This window comes from Uloborus diversus, chromosome 8 (assembly GCF_026930045.1).
Source record: "Uloborus diversus isolate 005 chromosome 8, Udiv.v.3.1, whole genome shotgun sequence".
In the NCBI taxonomy this organism is placed as follows: Eukaryota; Metazoa; Arthropoda; class Arachnida; order Araneae; family Uloboridae; genus Uloborus; species Uloborus diversus.
Genome location: NC_072738.1, coordinates 142,080,988 through 142,104,324, shown reverse-complemented (window position 1 = coordinate 142,104,324; position 23,337 = coordinate 142,080,988). Strand labels below are relative to the sequence as shown.

Below are 23,337 nucleotides of genomic sequence, written 5' to 3'. Positions count from 1 at the left end.
TACATTTTTCAACGTTCTTGGTAAATTTTCTCTCTTTACCACAAAGATTCATTTAATTTCAAAGACATATTTTACAGGGGTGCCCACCTACGGGGGGTCATGGCGCAGACTGTGCCATTGAAATTTTTAGGGGAGTTTGAGGGGTGTTTTTCTCATTTTTGGCGGGGGCTCTTGCTTTTTTTTTGGGTGGGGGGGGGGGTCTCCGCAAAATTGAGGGGGGGGGCATCCCTGTATTTTATGTATATTAATGAACTCCTAGCGATACAAAGAAATACATTTGCTACTGTCATTGATCATCTGCAGAATTCAGAAAGCAAAATGCCAAACCATTTTAGATTCGCATAATCTCAGCGATGTGTCACTTACCTTGGTGAAGACGAATGGTTCTTCGTCATAGACCGGATTTATTCCGTTGTTCGGGATCGTCTTCGTTCGGAATTTTCTGCGCACCGTGTCGGCTGGCAGACCATACATATCCACTTCGACGTAAGAGCTGACTCGCTTATCCGACAAAAATTGGCCAGATATAATCTAAGAAAAAAGACAGAAAACTCTTTCATTTAAGGTCCATATATTTGCTCATCAGTTGCGTTAAATCATAGTTACGAGTGAATTTGCAAATTTTTCGCCCAAAGAAAAAAACAGGGTTTTTGTGAGTATTTTAGTCGCTTTTTCTCAAAAGCAGTCGTCTTTTTTTTACAATTGACCGTAAACTAGTCGTTTTTGCTCATGTTTCGACTCAAATAGTTATCACAGTCATCTTTGCTTCGAAATAGTAATTTTAGTCGTCAGTAGCAGTCCTGTGACAAAAATAAAAAAATTAAAAGTGGAAGTAGTTCTTACTTATTAAAATAAATCTTACTGTAGTTATCCTAAATGCAGTTTATATATCCGTAGTCATATCTAATCTGCAATGGGTAAATAAACGGCACAAAAAAAAAAAAAAAAAAAAAAAAAACCTGCAAATTTTTCATTTTTTTTTTCTAGTTTTATCATCTATTGTACGTTGACTTCATTGTACAAGATTGCTTATTTTGTTGTTCCGCTGGGAAAAAAAAAACATGAAAAAAAATGTCATATTTCAACACTTTCTAATTTTTACTATTGAACCCAAAATGTTTTTTTTTTTTTTCAAATATCTCGAAAACTTACTTCTGCTTATACTGTCGTATACGTGCCTACGACAGTATTGCTGTTGCAAGGGCTTCAAATACTTCTTTTATCAATCCAACAAATCTTATATCGACAGCTATCTTTATCAACATGGTACTACTTGGTACTACTATCTGCTATCCTTGAAGAACGCTAAAATCCTTTTTTAAGATTTTTGACTATTCTTCTCTGTTGCCCGCCTTTCTCTTGTTACTGTTCACTTTCAAGTTTCAAGCCACCTCCCAATTGTTCCTTCCATTTGTTTCTAGGTAATCATTCCTGATGAGAATTCTTCTAATGATCTTTTAGCTATTCTTTCTCGTCCATCCTCACTATATGTCCTAATTTGCATTGTTTGTTTTAAAGGAAATAGTTGTTACACTATCGACAGATGTCTTGTACACTAAAATTCTGCAAAAGGTGTATCTGTTCATATATGAACTTCTCAAGGACGGAAAGGATTTGAGGGTTGAACTAGATATGAAAAGATTCTAAATTTTACGAGGATCATGGATAGCTTATTCTCATCTTTAATTTGAGGAGAATTTAATTGAATCGTCAATTTAATTCGATGTTTAATCCAGCATGGAACTCATGCAGCAGTTGCACGCTTGTCAATATATAGCCTAGTTCGAGCGAAAGTGTATTCAGTATCATGCGTGTTTAAAGCTTTCTATAATTTAAGTGGTGCAGGCGGCAATAATTTTGAGAAGAGTGTTTCGGAGAATAGAGAAGTACACCAACCGGCACAGCCAGCTAATATAGTTGCCTGGGCGGCTAACAGTGAATTTAAGACAAAAAAAAACGTCACGCCGGACCATAGGCTATATTTTTTCACTCATTACTCGTCGATCTGTGGTAGTGATGGGCATAATCGAGTTCTCACAATCGAATCACTCGATTATTCAAGATCATCCTGGAACTCGATTATCACGAGTTCTTGATTATCAGATCTGCAGTTCACAATTATCATAAGTCGAGTTCTCGATTATCAGATCTGGAGTTCTCAACTATCATAACTCGAGTTCTCGATAATCAGAACAGGAGTTCTCCATTATCATCACTCGAGTTCTCAATTATCATCACTCGAGTTCTCAATTATCATAACTCGTGTTCTCGATTATCACCACCCGAGTTCTCGATTGTCACATCTCGAGTTCTCAATTGTTACATCTCCAGTTCTCTACTATCACATCTCGAGTTCTCGATTATCACATCTCGAGTTCTCGATTATCACATCTCGAGATTTCAACTATCACATCTCGAATTCTCAATTGTCACGTCTCGAGTTCTCGATTGTCACATCTCGAGTTCTCGATTGTCACATCTCCAGTTCTCGATCGTCAGATCTCGAGTTCTCGATCGTCACATCTCGAGTTCTCGATTATCACATCTCGAGTTCTCGATTATCACATCTCGAGTTCTCGATTATCACATCTCGAGTTCTCGACTCAAAATAATCGATAAGTCAAGCACTCGAGATCTTGATTCGAAAGATCACGATTGTCAATCGCTCGAGTTCTCGGCTTCGAAAGACCTCGATTGTCAATCACTCGATTATGAGAATTACTCGAATCCCGAGACCTCGAATATAAAAAGTTCTCGATTATGCCCATCACAAGTCTGTGGCGTTCAACGTGTTTGAATCAAAAGCTGAAAGGTTACTTACCTTGACGCTGACGGTCCCCGCAATGATGCCATCTACCGTTGATTCGATGAAAGGATCGAATTTCCGGTCTGCTCTTCGCATGAAATCTGGTTTCAGTAGATACCCGCAACGACCGTTGTATTCAAAAATTCCTAAATTTAGCTGCATACCCAAATCTATGCGGGAAACAATACATTTCACTCTTACAAATTGGCATAACAGTTGAAGGGCTTGCTGCAAAAAGTGGTAGCTCCAAATTCAATGTTTAAAACAGGTGTGCATTTCAGTTGAAAGCACCAATCCACTTTTTTTCTTTTCTATATTTTTATAGTTCCTCTTGGATGATTCTACAGTTATACAAGAGAAGCCATGGGGAAAAAAAGAATGTGATTTGGTGTTTTTTGAGTTTCAACGAGAACCGTTTGAAAATTGAAGCAACCTTCTGTTTGCAGCAAGCCCTTCAATTGTAGTGTAAATTCATCACATAATTCATGTAATTATTTCCTGCGATCCTTTAGGCATGGCATTGTTTTAATACCCATAGGATTCACTTTTGTCGGAAAAATTTCAGGAGTGCTCTGATACTCATTGTCTCTAAATTTATCCACCCATTTGGAATAAATAGCGATGTTGTTCGATGTGTTCAAGCTAAATGTTTAAATGTTTAAAAAGAAACGCGCATTTTGCGATTTCAAGTTTCAATACGCTTTTTAACCTAAAACAAAACTGCTATTTTTCTCTTTTCAATAGCATGGTATTAAAAGAGCTTCAAGCTACGAGGATATATGAATTTTGCAATTTGTCGCTCATTACTCAATTTACGGGAAATTTTCTGTTTTCATTCGCATACCTACGTATATATCTATGATTTTTCTTCTGTTACATAAAACGACAAACTGATTAATATAAAAGTAAATATATATATATATATATATATATATATATATATATATATATATATATATATATATATATATATATATATATATATATATATATATCCTTATATATTATTTCTGTAGCCTGTTTTTGGTTTCTACGCCAGATTTTCCTCAATTCTTGATCGATTTCTTTGATTTACGCCTTCTTTTAAAGCTTATGGTGCTGGCTACTGACGAAAAATAGACCCACGGTCTAAAAATTGTTTTTTTCAGTCGAAAAACCTGTTTTAAAGAACCAGCATGAGGTTTTCGGTTAAACTTATAACTTTAATTTGCGCTATGACCGACAGAGCTGAATAGCTTGATCGGCAGAGCGTTCTCTTCATAACCAGGAGAATGCGTGTTCGGGCCCACGTCCGGACAATCTGCAACAAAAAAATTAGAGAAATATCGCGCATTACATGAACACTTACTTAAGTGAATAACAACTATAAAGAAATAGAATAAATGAGAAGGAAACGCTCCTTGCTGATATGAAAACTTGAAATGACTTTGTGCTAAATTACTTCTGGAATTGTACGTTTTTTTTTTTTTTCGTTATAAGCTTTGGCTCTGGTAAGAAAATTAAAGCATAATGTAAGCGAAAATATAAGTAACAAGTCTAAGACTTCAGACAACAATGAAATTGTTTTTTGTTCAAAAAATAATAATAAATCGTATATTGAAATATATATTCTTCTAATCAGTTTTTGACTCTTTGTACAAATAAAAAAATTACTGCCTCAATTTAAAGGGTAAAGAATATATTTTTTCTTCTTTTTGCAAAAAAAAAAAAAAAAAAAAAAAAAAAAAAAAACAAACAAATAGCTTATCACATTTTTACTACATTCGAAAAGCTACGCTTAAAAAAGAGCATAGTTCAATTTATTTTGTATTTTAACCGTGCTGTTAAATGATGAACACGTGCTGCCATCTAAGTCATAACGGTTCAAGCAGCCTGCGGTAACAAATTGTAAAAATTTTCAAGAATAAAAAAAATGTTTCTTCAATATTTTATCTTATATATTATTCCCTTCTCATTTTAAAACTTATCAGGCTGGCTAATGAAGAAAAATAGACTTACGGTCGAAAAATCAAGTTTTCGAAAACGCCCCTTGCTGTTTCAAAACCTTGATGCTGCCTGTAGTTCTTATTCATTTTTCAAAAGCAAAGTTCTAATGCAGTTTTCCATTTTTTACGTCGCTTTCGGCAAAAAAAGCCTGTGTGTGTGTTCATATTTTAATAAAGCTTAAAAGCACTGGACTTAGTTGTTCGGTTAAATTGATAAGTATTTTTTCGTAGAGCGTTCGGCTATAAACTATCTGAACTTCGGGCAAGTTTGGGCTATCTGATATAATATCAAATTTATACTATTAGTATTACGCATTACATGTACTCATAACATACAAACGTAATAAAATAAATGCAGTGGGCTACTTGGTGTTTCGACTCCTTTATGCAGGCTACAGTTATCATTCGGATAAGTTGACTGCTAATCGAAGAGTGTTCTTCCCTTTTTTTAAGCTTTGACTACATCCAGACCACTCATCATAATGTAAGCATAAAAAAGTATTAGATTTACCTAAAGGAAATAATGTAGATGTTTTTAATAGCAGTGTTCGACCTTTTGTACAAATGAAAAAATACTACGCCAAATTAAACTACGAGTTTCACCCAGTATACCATTAATTTTTTATTCGCGCGAATACGATATAAAGCATTAAAATTATTATCAACTTCATTAGCAAGAAATCATTTTCTACTCCTCTGTTTTCTGCTGAAAAAAAAAATACATTTTGTCTACGTTCGAAAATTTACACTTAAAAAACGGACTCAGTTCAACTGGTTTTGGTTTTGAATTTTAAATGTTCGATTAAAAGAGAAACATGTGCAGGCATTTAAGCCATAACTGTTAAAGCAACCTTCTATGTGAAATAGTTCAATATTCAAAGATAAAAACACCTATTTTCAATCTAATTTATTACTTCTCTAGAATGTTCGTTTCACTCGCTACGTGAGATCTTCGTCATTCTTTAATCAAATTCCATGCTTTTCGAATAATTTTAAATCGTATCATGCTGGTTAATGACAAAACATAGAGGCATATTCTTCTTCTTCTTATTATTTTTTTTTGGCAAAAAGCTTTTTCGTTGTTTTTTACTACGCATTCCTTCAATGAATAGCTTTCGAAAAGGAAGGTGCAATTGCTAGGTTTGTTGGGGTGTCAGGCTGTTAATTAGAATGGCGCCAATTCGAATCCGTGCCAATAAATATCTCTTTAATATTTCTTATTTTCCCGTCAGATGCTCACATGGGCAGGACTGTATTTGCCACAACCTGTTTTTTTACATGCACAATTATTGCTTTTTCATGAGTCACTACTCAGCCACACTTTTAATGATATTTATGTTTGAATTGAAAATATGTACGACCAAAAGGTGAGCGATGATCAAATTATAACAACGTTGTATTTAACGAGGTTTTGTTACTGATGGCTTTAAATTACATGCCTTCTCTTCTGCGCTTACTTTTTTTTCGGTTCTTCTTCATAATGTTCTTTCTTTGAAATTCTTAAAAAGCGAAATGCCTTATGAAACGATTCGAAGCATAGTGCGGAGTTCCGCACGGGTCGACTAGTATATATATATATTAGAGACGTATCGAGTACTCGGTACTCGGCCAAATTTTGATCAGATATTCGGCCAATACCGAGTACCGAGTAGTTGCAAAAAATTGAATATTGTTCAAGACAGATATTACAATTAATAATAAGCGCAGTATATAATATACTGCAATCAATAACAATTCAAATTTACAAGCCAAGGTTAAATTTTGAGAACAATGAAGTTTATATTGCTTCAATGGAATAAATCTTTATTTTAATGTCCCAAAGTTAATAAAATTTATTTATAAAAAATTGGGCAAAAAAGGTAAGTATAGAAAATATGGAATTTTTATATCATTAAATGGATTTTTGCTACAAACAAAAATTATTTATAAGGAATATAAAAATAAAAGCAAACAAAACAACGTTAAAAGCACAAATGCGCAGGAACACTGCAGACACGTGTTTTGGCATTACAAGGAACGCCTTATTCAATGCATAAAATGTGAGCTCATAGATTTAAAGACATCCGACAAAAGTTGGATTTTTTTTGTTGAATGTCTTTACGTTCATTAACTCACGTTTTATGCCCTGAAAAAGATGTTCCTTGTAACGCAGAAGCACGTGTCTGCAGTGTTCCTGTATTTGCTTTTAAAAATTATTTATGTTAGGCGGACTTGAACTATAAGAGATTGGTATAATTTGTTTTAATTCCAACTTGATTAATCATACCTTTAATTTATTCGTTTAGTTTTCATTTTAAAAATAACTTTTTTCTAATATTTTTGACACAAACAAAATCTTTTAAATAATGCATAATTAAATTCTAGCTGGAATTTTGTTTTAAAAACTATTATATGGACATGAAGGTCTATACTACTATTCCAATAAGTTTAAAATGTACTACGTATGTGTCGGTGGTTCTTCTTAAAACATAATTGGTACTCGGTAACTCACTACTCGGCAACTCGGTACTCGGCCGAGTAGTGAAAGGCAGAGTACAGAGAGGTGCTATATATATATATATATATATATATATATATATATATATATATATAAAATAAAAATAAAATTTTCGACTCTTAAGATTATAGAAAATCTATGTTGGAGTAAACGGCTTTACAGAACAGGTTTTGAACTCTGCTTACATACGATAGTGAACTTAATTTGTGAGTGAAAGGCGAAAACCCTCTATGTGAATTCCTGAACATCAAAGGACCTCTGGGTCAAATGTTGTGAAGATTCGATGTAAACTGTGGACTTGCACAAGGAAAACCTTTGTGTGGGTGTAGGTTTCACCCATAACAGGGAGGTGAAAAATATCCTATGACAATTTCTGAGCATCGAAGAATCTCTTCCAAATTTGGCAAATATCATAGGAGGATGAAAACACCCCTATGTGAATTCCTGAGCATCAAAGGATCCCTGTGCCAAATTTGACCAAAATGCGACGTAAACAGTGAATTTGCATAAGGAATACACACAAATTTAATGTGCCCCCATTTTTAATGTATGTAGACTTAGGTGTTTTTCATTAGTATTTACATTATTTTCGCCATAGTCGATTAGTTAGAAGCATTAAATGCTGTGTTGAAAAAGAAAACTGATTTATATAAATGTCTTTGACCTCATTTTGGAAAATGATGTTTAATAATTATTCATCATTTATTGCGCTAAACATTAAAAAGTTCTTAAGAGTTCTTAAAGAAATGATATTTCTTTTGCAATGAATTTTAAATTTCATGTTGAAAGAATTGATGAGATAATGAACTATTTTGAAAGGGTTTGCGAGCTTTTTTATACGCAAAATATTTTTTTAGTATTAAAATTAATTGCTTAATAAATTGGATTCACGAATGAAAAAAATGGTTAAAAAAAGAAAAAGGCAGAAATCTTATTCCTACTTCTTTTCAGAACATATGCAAAACCTTTTTCCTGCATTTTTTCCCCAAATAAGTGGAATGTTTTCAATAGCGCCATTAGATTTTTTTTTAATCACGAAGAATAAGACATAAATAATGTAGTACTCAAAAAATAATACTAATGAAGCATATTTTATTTAAAAGCTCGAATGTGCTCTTTTTTGGTGTTGGTGTATGAAATTACAATTTTTTTTCGATGAATTATTTTAAAGGGGAATACTTATATCAATAATTAAGGATCTGCGAGGAAATCATACCAAAAAAAAAAGGTTTTTTGTTGTTGCTATAAAAAGCAGAAAATTACTTCAACTTGATTTTTATTTGAAATTAAAGAAAAATTCTAAAAAAAAAAAATATCTATTTGCGGAGTTTATTTTTGACGAAACAAACACTGTAATTGCACAATTTCTTTGCATTGAACGACGAAAAAGTTTTGGAAAAAACGAACAGTATCTTTTTTTCGGGGTGGTAATAGGTACAGTACAGTGAAACATTTTTGTTACTGAAACTTCATTAAATGACATAAAAACATAGCAAAACGATAATATATAAAGTGCACGAGGAATTATATTAAGTTCTAGGAGAGCGTCAGAGAATGAACAGATACAGAAACAGTATTAGCTAAGTGAACGTACAAGTTTTTTTTCTCCTTTTATGCAGAAGATATATGCATTGCAGAGTTAAGTGTAACATTTATCGGTACAGTCGAACTCGCTTATACCGCGATATTTGCTCGTTATAACCGAGTGTTCAAAAAAGCGAGTTTGTGAAAAATTATAAAAATTCATCATTAGTTGCTTTTTTCCTTCTTCTTTTTAATTACTGTGCAGCACCAAATAAGTCAGTTACTTTGCTTTGAATTCTCTGATTGTTTCTTATGTCATTATTTTGGAGGAAAACACATGGATACACATATATAATTTATAAATGTTTCTTTACTCCACAAAAAAAAAAAAAAAAAAAAAATAATAATTTAAATTTTGACATCTGGACTTAATTATTAACTTATGTTTTTCGCAATCACGAGTGAGTGTGTGTATGTAGCGTGTGTGTTTGTGTCTGTGTGCAGGCATGAGTGTGTAGGTGTGTGTGTGTAGGTGTGTGCGTGTTTGTGTGTGTGTATGTGTAGGTGTTTTTTTTAAATTATTTTTTTATTTGCAGCATACTCCATGACGCAAGTCATACCACATGCATCCACAATCAATTACATTCAGCTAAAGATGCATAGAGAACAACACGTAAATCAGGTGTCCTAACAGCGACAGACAAAGATGAAAAACAGACAGCAAATTCAAAGACAAAGAAAATGAATACTGCGAATAAATTCAAGGAACTGCACAATGTACTCTGGTGCAAGCAAATTTTCCAGTTTTGGAGGCCACGTTAGTCCACTTGTTATAACTTGTTTATAAAGTTCATATCGAAGAAAGTCAAACTAAGGACAGAAGAATAAAACATGATCAACAGTTTGAAGTTCATTCAGGTCGCAAGAGCACAGAGGGGAGGCCGCGTGATTGAATCTGAATATATATTCTCTTGTTCTGCAGTGTCCAGATAGAATTTTGGTGAGTATTATAGGGGATTTAGGTTTTGGTCTAATCTCCCATGAAAAGATGGAAAAAATCTTTTAGTTATTTTCCCATTTTGAGTAAAAACCCAGTCTTTTTGTCACAAGTCGACAATTTTTTCGTGTATCTGTCTTATATGTGTGTATGTGTGTGTAGGTGTGTATGCATGTATGCGTGTGTGTGTGTGTGTAGGTGTGTATGCATGTATGCTTGTGTGTGTAGGTGTGTATGCATGTATGCTTGTGTGTGTGTAGGTGTGTATGCATGTTGCGTGTGTGTTTGTGTCTGTGTGCAGGCATGAGTGTGTGGGTATATGTGTATAGGTGTGTGTATGTAAGCGTGTGTGTGTGTGTAGGTGTGTATGCATGTATGCTTGTGTGTGTAGGTGTGTATGCATGTATGCTTGTGTGTGTGTAGGTGTGTATGCATGTTGCGTGTGTGTTTGTGTCTGTGTGCAGGCATGAGTGTGTGGGTATGTGTGTATAGGTGTGTGTATGTAAGCGTGTGTGTGTGTGTAGGTGTGTATGCATGTATGCTTGTGTGTGTAGGTGTGTATGCATGTATGCTTGTGTGTGTGTAGGTGTGTATGCATGTTGCGTGTGTGTTTGTGTCTGTGTGCAGGCATGAGTGTATGGGTATGTGTGTATAGGTGTGTGTATGTAAGCGTGTGTGTGTATGTATACGTGTGTGTAGGATATGGACGCAACCTGGAGCCGGCTTTCGCTAGAGGAGCAGCATCGTGAGGAGACCGGCCGACGGTGGTGCTGCAGAGGGAGGCGGGGGAAAATAAAATCATAGGAACATTAAAATTGTCAAGTGAAAACAATAATCAATGTGATTGCTCAAAAAAAAAAAAAAAAAAAAAAAAATGCTGCCATCGCTTGTTCTCCGGATTTATGAATTATTACTAACTTTGGTTGACTTTGGAATGTTCAAGAAAATTTACCAAAAACGGATAAGCCGAGCTGGAAGTCAATACAAGTTTCATGAATCATAAAAATATTGCTCGCTTTAAGCGGGGTTTCTTCGTTAAAAGCGAGTTATGCTCTCATTGACTTATCATTGTACTAACCAAGTATTTCTGATTTCCTCGCTAAACTCGTTTTCTTGTTAAATCAGGGCTCGTTGTAAGCGAGTTCAATTGTATTGTCAATGTTTTCTGCGGTGATGATCGTGTTATTGCATGCAGAATGCATAACGGAAAAAGTACGCTTTGTTGAAAGGGCACATTAAATGTTGCATTTCTTTATAACTCCCCCCCCCAACACTGGTAATGTCTTTTTTCCTCTGTTCTTGCCAGAGTGCCGTTTCTACCGACTTTTATTAGTTACTAGTGGCACCCGCACGGCTTTGCCTGTAGTAGAAAATCAAAAGATCTTTTGGTTCGCCTATATATTTACATATAATGTATCATGAATTTCTCGCCAATTTGCTTCCCCATGTTACGGTTCCACGTTATGATAACTTCGTAATTTACTCCTCCATCTTATGATAATTTTGCTCGGGAAAATGTTCTTAAAATTGGAATAGAAAAAGAACAAAATCGAATTTTTGAAAAATCGCTTCGAGGTGCGCACCTCCATGCTACAAACTAATTCTGTACCAAATTTCATAAAAATCGGCCGAACAGTCTAGGCGCTATGCGCGTCAGAGATCCTGACAGACAGAGATCCGGTCAAATATCCAGACTGAGAGACTTTCAGCTTTATTATTAGCAAAGATAAAGAAGAAATAATAACTTAGAACTAATTTTAAGAGATCAATCAGTGATTAGAAATGAATTCTGTTTTGTTCCTATTGGTTTCAAACGCAAAACAAACTGAGAACTGCACAAAGTTTACTACTAACATACTTCAAATTTAAAAATTTAAAAGCAATACGTAGTTAGTTTATAACACACCAAGAACCTAAAATGCATCATATGTGACACACTTGTTATGTAATTATTTCAGATAAATACGGGGAAAACATAATTCTAAAATCTTGACAAAGCGAAAAACAAACGTTAAAAAAATAGAAAATTGCAAAAATTTCTACGCATTTGAAGCAATGGAAGGAATATTATATGCCTCAAAATTTTTATGGGAATTTAGTGTCACCAATGAATTTTTACCAGCAGTACAAGAAATTTTCCCAAATTGTTTATGTGTAGCTTTGCTCCACCAATGACAACTTTTCCGTACTACCCATGCTCGAAATTAGAGGAAAAATGATTTCGGCCCACCCCAATGAAAATAAAACACATTTCTGCATCTCTCGGGATAAACCCTTCTGTGAAATTCACTTTTTGTGGTATAATGATTTACTTATAAATTGTAACTACGTATACAACCCCCACCTGGGGGGGGGGGGGGTCATGGCGCAGATTGCGCTATTGAAATTTTTAGAGGAGGGTGTTTTGAAGGGTGTTTTTTTCATTTGGGGGGAGGCTCTTGCTCTTGGGGGCTCTTGTGATATAGGGAGGGGGTTTACCAGTGGTAGGTTTGGAAATATCTATTATTTTCAGCTGACAAACGCACAGTGGGGCAAAAACGTGAAAAAGCGCTTAAAAATGTTTTTTTTCCCTCCTGTATTCAATCAATTGAGGGTTAATAAATTTGCACAGGCCTACCTCTTAGGCAATCAGACCCGGGATTTTAGAGCCCTTCGTCCACTACAAAGCTGAAGGGAGCCTTTACACGGTAAAGAACCATGGGTGGGGGAATTTACAAAAAGAGCTTTTAAGCAGTGTATAATTTTTTTTCTTATTAAAAGCGGGTGTATTTAAATTCGTTAGTTTCTAACAATTATAATAGGATGGGCAAAAAACTGATGATCGAATATATAACCGGAAAATTGGTTTTGATCAGCACCGAAAACTAGAGAGAATTCAAGACTATTTTGTTCAAAACACTCCACAAAAAAAAAAGTCCTCTTATGTCCTTTATGTCCTTAGAAATTAATATTAATTAGTCATAAATGGTCTGTAGAAAGACCTTGAAAAGGAATTAGCTGCGTAAAACTGCAAACTTAGGATCCAGAGCCCAAACAAATCGAAAAAATAATTAAGTGCCTACGCAAACAAACAAACGAAAGAAGTTTAAATACATTAAGCACTTGTGGCCGTTTTTGCCCCACTGTGAAACGTGACACGCTGACTCCTTGAAGGTTGACATGTTAAAAATGATATTCTGAACATGATGTGTCGCCTTCAAAAATTTTCAATAACATTACAGTTTTCGACGAATTATTTTCCCTCAGTAGCTCTGTTAAGAAAATGAATTTCAAAAGTATGTAAAAAGTGAAAAAGACGCTGAGAAAAAGGCACATTTTTGATCTCATTTTTTTTTTTTCGTTTTGTCATCCATTAAAACTTTAAAAATATTTTCGTTAGTTTTCTTGTAATGAATAAGTAAAAATATGAAACCTAAAACAGTGCATTTACTGGAATTTCAGTTGGTCAGAAAAAATTAAAAATATTTCTACTCAAATAAAGCCCATTTCTAGTTCATGTAAAAGTTCGCTTAATATACATACCCAAAGTTTGGTAATTCAGAGCCACCATTTGACAGCCAGCATTCCAAAAGACCTACACATAGTAAATAGAGAAGAAAATATCAACAAAATTTTCTCATATACCATTTTCATAATTTTTTACTTCAGTAAAACTTTACGTTAAAAGATAAATTTAAGTAAAATTGTTTCACATTTTTGTTATTTTTGTTAAACATCATAAATTTCTTTAGAAGCGGCGTACAGTTTGACCACGGATTTAATGGAATTGGTAAACGTCCATCTACGACGAGTCATCAGAATGAGGAAGTAAAAATTTGATGCGCATTTTCCGCTTATTTGAATTTGACTGATTAATTTAAAGGCTAACATACATCTGCAAAAGCTAACATCCCTGAAAACTAATTCGCAACTTTAGAGCTCGAATACGCTACCTTGCGGTGATTAACAATCCTTATATATTATTTCTGTAGCCTGTTTTTGGTTTCTACGCCAGATTTTCCTCAATTCTTGATCGATTTCTTTGATTTACGCCTTCTTTTAAAGCTTATGGTGCTGGCTAATGACGAAAAATAGACCCACGGTCTAAAAATTGTTTTTTTCAGTCGAAAAACCTGTTTTAAAGAACCAGCATGAGGTTTTCGGTTAAACTTATAACTTTAATTTGCGCTATGACCGACAGAGCTGAATAGCTTGATCGGCAGAGCGTTCTCTTCATAACCAGGAGAATGCGTGTTCGGGCCCACGTCCGGACAATCTGCAACAAAAAAATTAGAGAAATATCGCGCATTACATGAACACTTACTTAAGTGAATAACAACTATAAAGAAATAGAATAAATGAGAAGGAAACGCTCCTTGCTGATATGAAAACTTGAAATGACTTTGTGCTAAATTACTTCTGGAATTGTACGTTTTTTTTTTTTTTTTCGTTATAAGCTTTGGCTCTGGTAAGAAAATTAAAGCATAATGTAAGCGAAAATATAAGTAACAAGTCTAAGACTTCAGACAACAATGAAATTGTTTTTTGTTCAAAAAATAATAATAAATCGTATATTGAAATATATATTCTTCTAATCAGTTTTTGACTCTTTGTACAAATAAAAAAATTACTGCCTCAATTTAAAGGGTAAAGAATATATTTTTTCTTCTTTTTGCAAAAAAAAAAAAAAAAAAAAAAAAAAAAAAAAAAAACAAATAGCTTATCACATTTTTACTACATTCGAAAAGCTACGCTTAAAAAAGAGCATAGTTTAATGTATTTTGTATTTTAACCGTGCTGTTAAATGATGAACACGTGCTGCCATCTAAGTCATAACGGTTCAAGCAGCCTGCGGTAACAAATTGTAAAAATTTTCAAGAATAAAAAAAATGTTTCTTCAATATCTTATCTTATATATTATTCCCTTCTCATTTTAAAACTTATCAGGCTGGCTAATGAAGAAAAATAGACTTACGGTCGAAAAATCAAGTTTTCGAAAACGCCCCTTGCTGTTTCAAAACCTTGATGCTGCCTGTAGTTCTTATTCATTTTTCAAAAGCAAAGTTCTAATGCAGTTTTCCATTTTTTACGTCGCTTTCGGCAAAAAAAGCCTGTGTGTGTGTTCATATTTTAATAAAGCTTAAAAGCACTGGACTTAGTTGTTCGGTTAAATTGATAAGTATTTTTTCGTAGAGCGTTCGGCTATAAACTATCTGAACTTCGGGCAAGTTTGGGCTATCTGATATAATATCAAATTTATACTATTAGTATTACGCATTACATGTACTCATAACATACAAACGTAATAAAATAAATGCAGTGGGCTACTTGGTGTTTCGACTCCTTTATGCAGGCTACAGTTATCATTCGGATAAGTTGACTGCTAATCGAAGAGTGTTCTTCCCTTTTTTTAAGCTTTGACTACATCCAGACTACTCATCATAATGTAAGCATAAAAAAGTATTAGATTTACCTAAAGGAAATAATGTAGATGTTTTTAATAGCAGTGTTCGACCTTTTGTACAAATGAAAAAATACTACGCCAAATTAAACTACGAGTTTCACCCAGTATACCATTAATTTTTTATTCGCGCGAATACGATATAAAGCATTAAAATTATTATCAACTTCATTAGCAAGAAATCATTTTCTACTCCTCTGTTTTCTGCTGAAAAAAAAAATACATTTTGTCTACGTTCGAAAATTTACACTTAAAAAACGGACTCAGTTCAACTGGTTTTGGTTTTGAATTTTAAATGTTCGATTAAAAGAGAAACATGTGCAGGCATTTAAGCCATAACTGTTAAAGCAACCTTCTATGTGAAATAGTTCAATATTCAAAGATAAAAACACCTATTTTCAATCTAATTTATTACTTCTCTAGAATGTTCGTTTCACTCGCTACGTGAGATCTTCGTCATTCTTTAATCAAATTCCATGCTTTTCGAATAATTTTAAATCGTATCATGCTGGTTAATGACAAAACATAGAGGCATATTCTTCTTCTTCTTATTATTTTTTTTGGCAAAAAGCTTTTTCGTTGTTTTTTACTACGCATTCCTTCAATGAATAGCTTTCGAAAAGGAAGGTGCAATTGCTAGGTTTGTTGGGGTGTCAGGCTGTTAATTAGAATGGCGCCAATTCGAATCCGTGCCAATAAATATCTCTTTAATATTTCTTATTTTCCCGTCAGATGCTCACATGGGCAGGACTGTATTTGCCACAACCTGTTTTTTTACATGCACAATTATTGCTTTTTCATGAGTCACTACTCAGCCACACTTTTAATGATATTTATGTTTGAATTGAAAATATGTACGACCAAAAGGTGAGCGATGATCAAATTATAACAACGTTGTATTTAACGAGGTTTTGTTACTGATGGCTTTAAATTACATGCCTTCTCTTCTGCGCTTACTTTTTTTTCGGTTCTTCTTCATAATGTTCTTTCTTTGAAATTCTTAAAAAGCGAAATGCCTTATGAAACGATTCGAAGCATAGTGCGGAGTTCCGCACGGGTCGACTAGTACTATTTAAAAAGGTAAAACATTCCATTCCATGTGTTTTCTTTGGGGGAAAATTACAGGCTTCAGACAGCTTGTGGTGTAATGTAATTTCAGAGGAATAGAAAAGACAGTTTCCCACAAATACGATGAAAAATTACTGTCATTCACTAAGCTTCAAAGCAAGTTACAAGTTACGGCATTTGTTTGTTTTACTTTTTTCATTCACCATTAAACAGTGGCTGCAGCGCCCTCTATAGTTTATTAGAGTTGCGAATCCGCCTCTAAACCAGAAGTTTGTCTTTCATCTGATCGGAGGTCAAACTATACAAAGCTTACAGTTAAAATGCTACTCCAGATTTGAGTTGAAAGAAATCGAGAAATTGAATTTGTGATAAAAAATGTCAGGCTTTTGGATTATCATCTAACTGTGTGCTTACCTGTGGCATATAATTACTGGAATCAACTCTGGTTCCTTTAGGATATATTCTGCTTAGCTGCCGTTTGTTGTAGCTGGATAAGGTTAAGGAAAGCAAAAGCTGGTTCACACACAATAAGGATCAATGACCGTTATTACTCATGTTTATAATCTTGATATCAGTGATAAAAAGTCTTGGAAATTAACATGGCGTTGGTTTCGGACTCATTAGGGAGAACTGGAACCCCTTGAAAAGGACATGCCGACTTATCCTGCATTTTGGTTCCTAGAAAGTTGTGGATCCTGTTTCTAGTGTTAATAAATACGTTATAATACTCGCTGGTTGCTATGTGTTATAACAACTGATGATAAGTTGAGTACAATATCACTTAAGGTGAATCTAGAAAGATAACTTAGTTCACAAATTCAACAAAAAGGCATCTGGAAATGTTCACAGTAATGAACCTCATTTTCCCACCTTATTAATTATAATTTTTAATTTGCATTAAATAAATCTTCTTCATCTACAGAAAAAAGTAATCAAACATCCATCAGGTAACACATTTAAAGCTTGGACACCAATTTTTTGCGACGAGGCTTTTGTACGAATATTCATTTTGTCCGCCGACAATTTTGGAACCAAAATGTCGGATAAGTCAGCTCCCCTTATACAGGGTGTTTCAAAAAGAATGACACGATTTAAAAAAATCATCACTATTCAGATTGTAATTAATTTCATTAAATGAAGGTATCGTTAGAATAGGGAAAATCTCGAGTTTTACGGAGTTGCGGATAGGTAGCGATGACTCTATTTCCTCTCCCGCCATTTCAGTGTTTGTGAAAATGGCAACTGCACGACAATAATCATATTTTGTTCTACGTTCTACGTTTCGCGAAGTGCAAGTCCATAACAACTGTTCAGCATGATTTTCGCAGAGAATAAATACCCTGGTGTTGAACTTCGTGCTTTAAGCAGCATTAGAAGATGGTATAAAACAATTCAAAGACACAGGTTGTTTGTGTAAGCAGCGGAAGCAGTCGAGGCAGACATGCTTGCAAAAATTTGGGGCACATTAAGCTACCTTGCAGATATATGCTATGCATTCAAAAGGTGGACATATTGAGCACCTTTAATTTTGTATGTAAAAAAACTTTATTATTATCCATGTCATATAAAATTAATCTCAAGTGTCTATTTTCAATAGTTTTTATAATATACGCATTTCAAATTGGGTCATTCTTTTTAAACACCCTGTGTAGTGGCCTTAGAGAGAACAAACGTCGCCAGTGTACACGCATTGTAACAGGTCATCAGATTAAAGTATGTTGAAATTGTATCGACTTACCGAATGTTGTTTCACCAATTTAATATATTTTCATAAAACAGCTCTTAGAGATAAATGGTAGTTTCTGCCATTATCCAATTTCATCCGAAACAGAGTACTTGAATAACAAACTTGATAATGAACTAATGTAGCTGTTGTCAGGTGATACCATTTTATTTTGACTTTGTTTCTATATGTTATGAGCCCATTTGAAAGTGTTGAACGTAACAAAACAGCCAAGGTATACTACAGACAATTTGTCTATCAATTTATGAATTTTAGTATTTATCTGTAGGCAGAGCGTAATAGTACTTTCAATAATTTTACTAAGCAGTGCTTTATGCTTTTTTACATCAAAATATGCTTACTTATACTTTTTGACTTATTCTTAAATGAAAAATAAATAGTAAATAATAAAAAATCGTTTGGCGCAGTATAGCCCTCAAGGGCTCTTGCGCCATAAAAATCTAATAAACCAACCAACCAATCAACCAACCAACCAACCAACCAACCAACCAACTAAGCAGTGACATAAAAAATCAGTTTTAATCGTAAAAGGTCCTCGTACAACAATCGTCGGGTAAAAGCACCATAAATCATCCCCATTAAATTTTTTGGGCCTCCGTGTACCATATGCTGCGATCAAAGAGTCCAAAAATAAAATGTAACATTCATTATCAATTAAAATTACACTTTATATTTAAGTTTAAATACATGAAACACAGTTTTTTTTTTGAAAAAGTTTTTAAAAGTTCACTTTTACCAGAATTGAAAATAGTTCTCCTGGTTTTGCCTCCCCTCCAATACACCTTGTAAAATAGGTAATAATGGTTTGAAAAACAGGTATTAATAATAAATACGAATAAAGAATTATAATAATGAAAAGCATCAAGTTCTGCCTTTTTTGTAAAAAAATATTTAATTAACAATTGTAAGGTTGAATTTTCAACCCTCCAAACAAACGTGATAAACGAATTAATTTTTTTCATCGCCCTGAAGCACATTTCGTGTTGCCACGAGCCACAATGAGTTCACCTATATTTTTTAATGTTTAATTTCATTAAAACGTCTTTGGCTAATATGATAATCTGAATCAATGTCTGTTACCAGAATCATGGTAGAACTCGAAAATGGTAACATTCTGCGTGCAATATGGCACCCTCCTGCTCAACGAAAAGGGAATGGTAAACTCTCAGTTCATTCAGTTTATAACTTACCCAATACAAATATGTTTACTACAGCGTAACAAACACATTGTAATAAATAAAAACGAGCTGATGTGTGCATCACATGACTTCCTTTTACTCCAATTTAATGTCATTTCCCCATTACTGGCAATTTTAATGTGATTCAATAGTTTACTCTCTAAATATCACCAACAATGGCCAAATTGAAATCAGATTTAAAAAAAAAAGCCAAATTTATCGCCCAGTTGGCGACAAAACTTGGCGACCACTTGGGAACCTCTTTAGAAACATCCGAATGCAACCAAAAGGGAAGGTGCACACTATGAGTCTACGTACCAAATTTCAACTTTCTAGGACATACCGTTCTTGAGTTATGCGACATACATCCGCACATCCGCACATACGTATAAACAGACGTCATGAGAAAAACTCGTTGTAATTAGCTCGGGAATCGTCAAAATGGATATTTCGCGTGTCTATACGTTCTTAGGCACTTATCCACGTGTGGTCGAGTCGAAAAAAAAAACAACATTCATTCGGGGGCGAGTAAAATGGAAATTAAGGTCGATTTTTGAGTGAATTTTTTTTTGGGAATACAATACTTCCATTTTTGTAAAAATAAGTAAAAATAATTTAAAATAATATTAGGATAAATCCTGTTTGAAAAAAGCTGAAGAAGTGCCTCCGAACAGCAACGCAGTGCATTAGACTCATGAAACTTCCACGAATGTATACTGTTCTTGACCGCAAACAGCAAAAATTTCACCAGTCGCGATACGTAGGGTCAGACTAGAGAAAGAAAATCGGGACAAAATTGAGCACGGGGACGAAATATGGCGACTTATTTATTTGAGGTTATTCAAAATGTAGAACATATGCTATGTTCAGCAAATGTTTAAAAATATTAAGTCGTGTTTAAGCATAAAATACAAGGAGTCATTATAAATTAAAATTCCCATTGCAAACTCTATTTTTTTCCCTGGGAAAAAAAATCCAGTATTCATTTGTAGTGAACCAATTTAAGTGACACTAAACAGCGAGCCAACTCAAATTTTGTTTGACGTTACGACAACACCATAACGTAGTTGTAACTCCTGGAGTCAATGTTCGGCATGTTTTCGAGAGTTTCAAACCCAATAGTTTTAGATGAAAAAAAAATTAAACAATGCCATTCAAATAAATAAATAAATAAATAAATAAATAAATAATAATAAATAAAAATTTTATACCTTGGTGCCGAAGAAGAAATAAAATTAAATGGTTCAAGAAAATATGACCTTTAATTTCTAAAAAGGTTTAACCGTGATAAAAACGTCTTATGCTTGTAATAGTCTTTCAGAAAGGATAACGCCATTAGAAAGGATACTTGACAAATTCCACGGGATGCTCTTTCAGAAGATTTGTAGCATGTGTCTCTACAAAAGATGAAACTTCATAACTTCTGTTTCTTCCTGAAAATAAATGTTCCATTATTAAAAAATAAGCACAAATTCTAACAATACGGGGGAAAATGCTTATTTATCTCATAACAAATAGTTATGAGAAGGCGAAGGTGTGGAACTTACTTTCAGCATATTCAAAAGAATGAAAGCGAACTGGTTGAACATAATTTACGAGGGCTGACATTTCTGCACCGGCTTCAGATTCCTTAGCCGCCTCCTACGATAAATGCAAATTCTTTAATACAAATGTAACACCTTCCATGAGAACACACAAAGCAAAAATATTTTAGAACTGAATCAGTTTTCAGAACAGTAGCCAATATTAATCATAAAGTAATGAATTTTTTTAACGACTACTTATTTCAACTGATAAAATCATATTACCAAGTAACAAATGGTCTAAAATAAGCAAAAATGGTTAAATTTATTAAAAGAGCCGTAAGCGTTTGTTTACGAATGATGTCATGCTTTGAGTGGGGCAAGTGTTTGAAATTGTGACTTTTGTGACAAGAGTATGTAATAAAAAGTGTGACATTTTACATCTTGTTTAAAACAGAAACGTTTAAAATCCTCAGGTTAAATAGAAGTGATGTGCCGGATCGTTAAAAAAGTAGATCCGCGGATACGGATACGGAGCTCCAAATTTGTTTACCCAATTCAACTATCCAAGTGTAAAATTCGTAATTTAAGGTATTCCCCTCAGGGTAACAGCACTGTTTCTTCAAAGAATGTCATCTACGGCGAAAATAAAATCAAGACTATGATTTACTCTTTAAAGAAATATCTGTTAAAAATGAGGGACAGTTGGGAGGAATAGGACAATGGTGCATTAATGCTTGAATAAAAATGTGTGCTTGCTCGGTAGATGTAGAGAATACAGGAGCAAGAGTCTAAAGCTAATACTAGAGAGGTTAGAAATAATTTTTCGCATTTTATTTCAGCATAAATGCAGCGCTGACCCTTTCGCCCAACTTGCCCTTACCGACGAAATAACAGAGCCGAGAACACCTTTACAAACAGTAAATAGAGAGTTTAGCCTCGGTTTTTTTGAAGAATGCCGAGAAAAACCAAAATGAAGAATAACAGAAATCCCAAATCAATAACAATATAACTAATATTAAGTTGAAAATTAAAAAAAAAAAAAACATGTCCCAGAGAGCCGACCTCAGATTAAGATGAATTTTGCGGGTCAGAAAACACATTGTTAACAAATATGAACTGACAGCAGATAGAAATTTTAAATTATTGAGCTTTTTCTTCTTGTCTTCCAACTATTAAATCGCTAACAATCATGCATATAACGGCTTAGAATTGCATTTAAAATTTACTTAACAAGATTATAGCTCCTAATAACTTGAAAGTTTTAAATGAATATTAAACGCAGAGAACTTCGTTCTTTAAATTTGTGCCAATATTTTTAATGTACGGGTAAGTTTTCACTACCATAAGTGTGAAAATTGTTAAGTCGGTTTTTAATTAATATCTTTGGTAATTAAAGGTCAGCAAAGACGAGATCAAGCTAAGAACACTTTCGATCAAATCACCTTTTGAAAGAAAATAGAACTATCAAAATCAGTTCATCTGTTTAGGAGCTACGATGCCAGAAAGAGACACACAAATACACTTTTAAAACTTATTACCGCTTCCTTTTTGCGACGGGGGGCACAAATTGGCTTTGTAAATAATAACTTATAGTTTAAATAGGGAATATAACCTAATTTAAAAAGAATTTAAGTGTTTTATTCAAATATTTAAGAATTTAAGAAAAAAGTAAGTCAAAAAAGTAACGGATACGGATACAGATCTTTATTTTCCCTCGGATATCCGCGGATACGGATATCCGGCACATCACTATTAAATAGTTTTATAGGGTTATTTTTATACATTTTAGCGTATGTGTACTCAAAAAAGATAAAAATTGTGCTTTCATCTAATCATTTTTATTTTATTCCAGTTTTTTTTTGAAAGAAAAAATATTGGGGCTCTTTCTAATACAATTACTAATTTAAAAGGTTTTTTTTTTCTTAAAGCTCTGACGGGTAGTAAAACATCATTACTGTTCTGAATTGCATGAAGTGTTTCTTTTGCCTCTTACGCGTTTGATACCTTAATCAGGAACTTTTGCTATATTTCCTACATGATCACGACCCTTATATTTACCTTTTGGCAATATGTCTTACATTTGATGCGATATTTTTAACTTTCCTAAACTTAGCTGCAATTAAAATTGATTTGAGCAGAGGGGAAAAAAAAAGAGCCGAGTATCGTCTGCCACTTAACAGTCATTTTCCGAATATGTCTAACCGCAGTTTTATCCGTTCTCATGGAAATTTTTTTGAGCCGCTTCAGGGAAAGTTTCTGTGCTAGTGTGATGCATAAGGGTTGCATGAATGACGAGGACACGCAAGAGCAAGATATTACAGGTTAGCATAAAATAATATCCCGATTTTTAAAATTTATATTTCATGAACTATTACACTTAGCACTATAAATGACACATAAAAATAAACTGTCCAAGTTTTTTTTCGCCCACAAATGTTCAATGTGGGCGCCTTTTATTACGTGACACACATCTATGACGTACATTTTGCACTGTAAAAAAAAAAAAAAAAATCCGAAACGTTACTGAGTATTTTCAACGTTTCGGGATTTCAATGGTTTAATCCACTTCCTG

The 23,337-nt window shown here is 33.8% G+C and overlaps 1 protein-coding gene across 1 annotated transcript in view; it reads right to left on the bottom strand.

Moving 5' to 3' along the window:
* The window catches only part of LOC129228134 (1-phosphatidylinositol 4,5-bisphosphate phosphodiesterase classes I and II-like), a 478,401-nt gene that overhangs the window by 35,544 nt on the left and 419,520 nt on the right, over nucleotides 1-23,337 (bottom strand). The window contains 6 exon segments of the mRNA XM_054862781.1: nucleotides 367-531; nucleotides 2,822-2,976; nucleotides 13,332-13,383; nucleotides 16,732-16,804; nucleotides 20,588-20,672; nucleotides 20,787-20,880. Coding sequence (XP_054718756.1) covers nucleotides 367-531; nucleotides 2,822-2,976; nucleotides 13,332-13,383; nucleotides 16,732-16,804; nucleotides 20,588-20,672; nucleotides 20,787-20,880 — 624 coding nt within the window.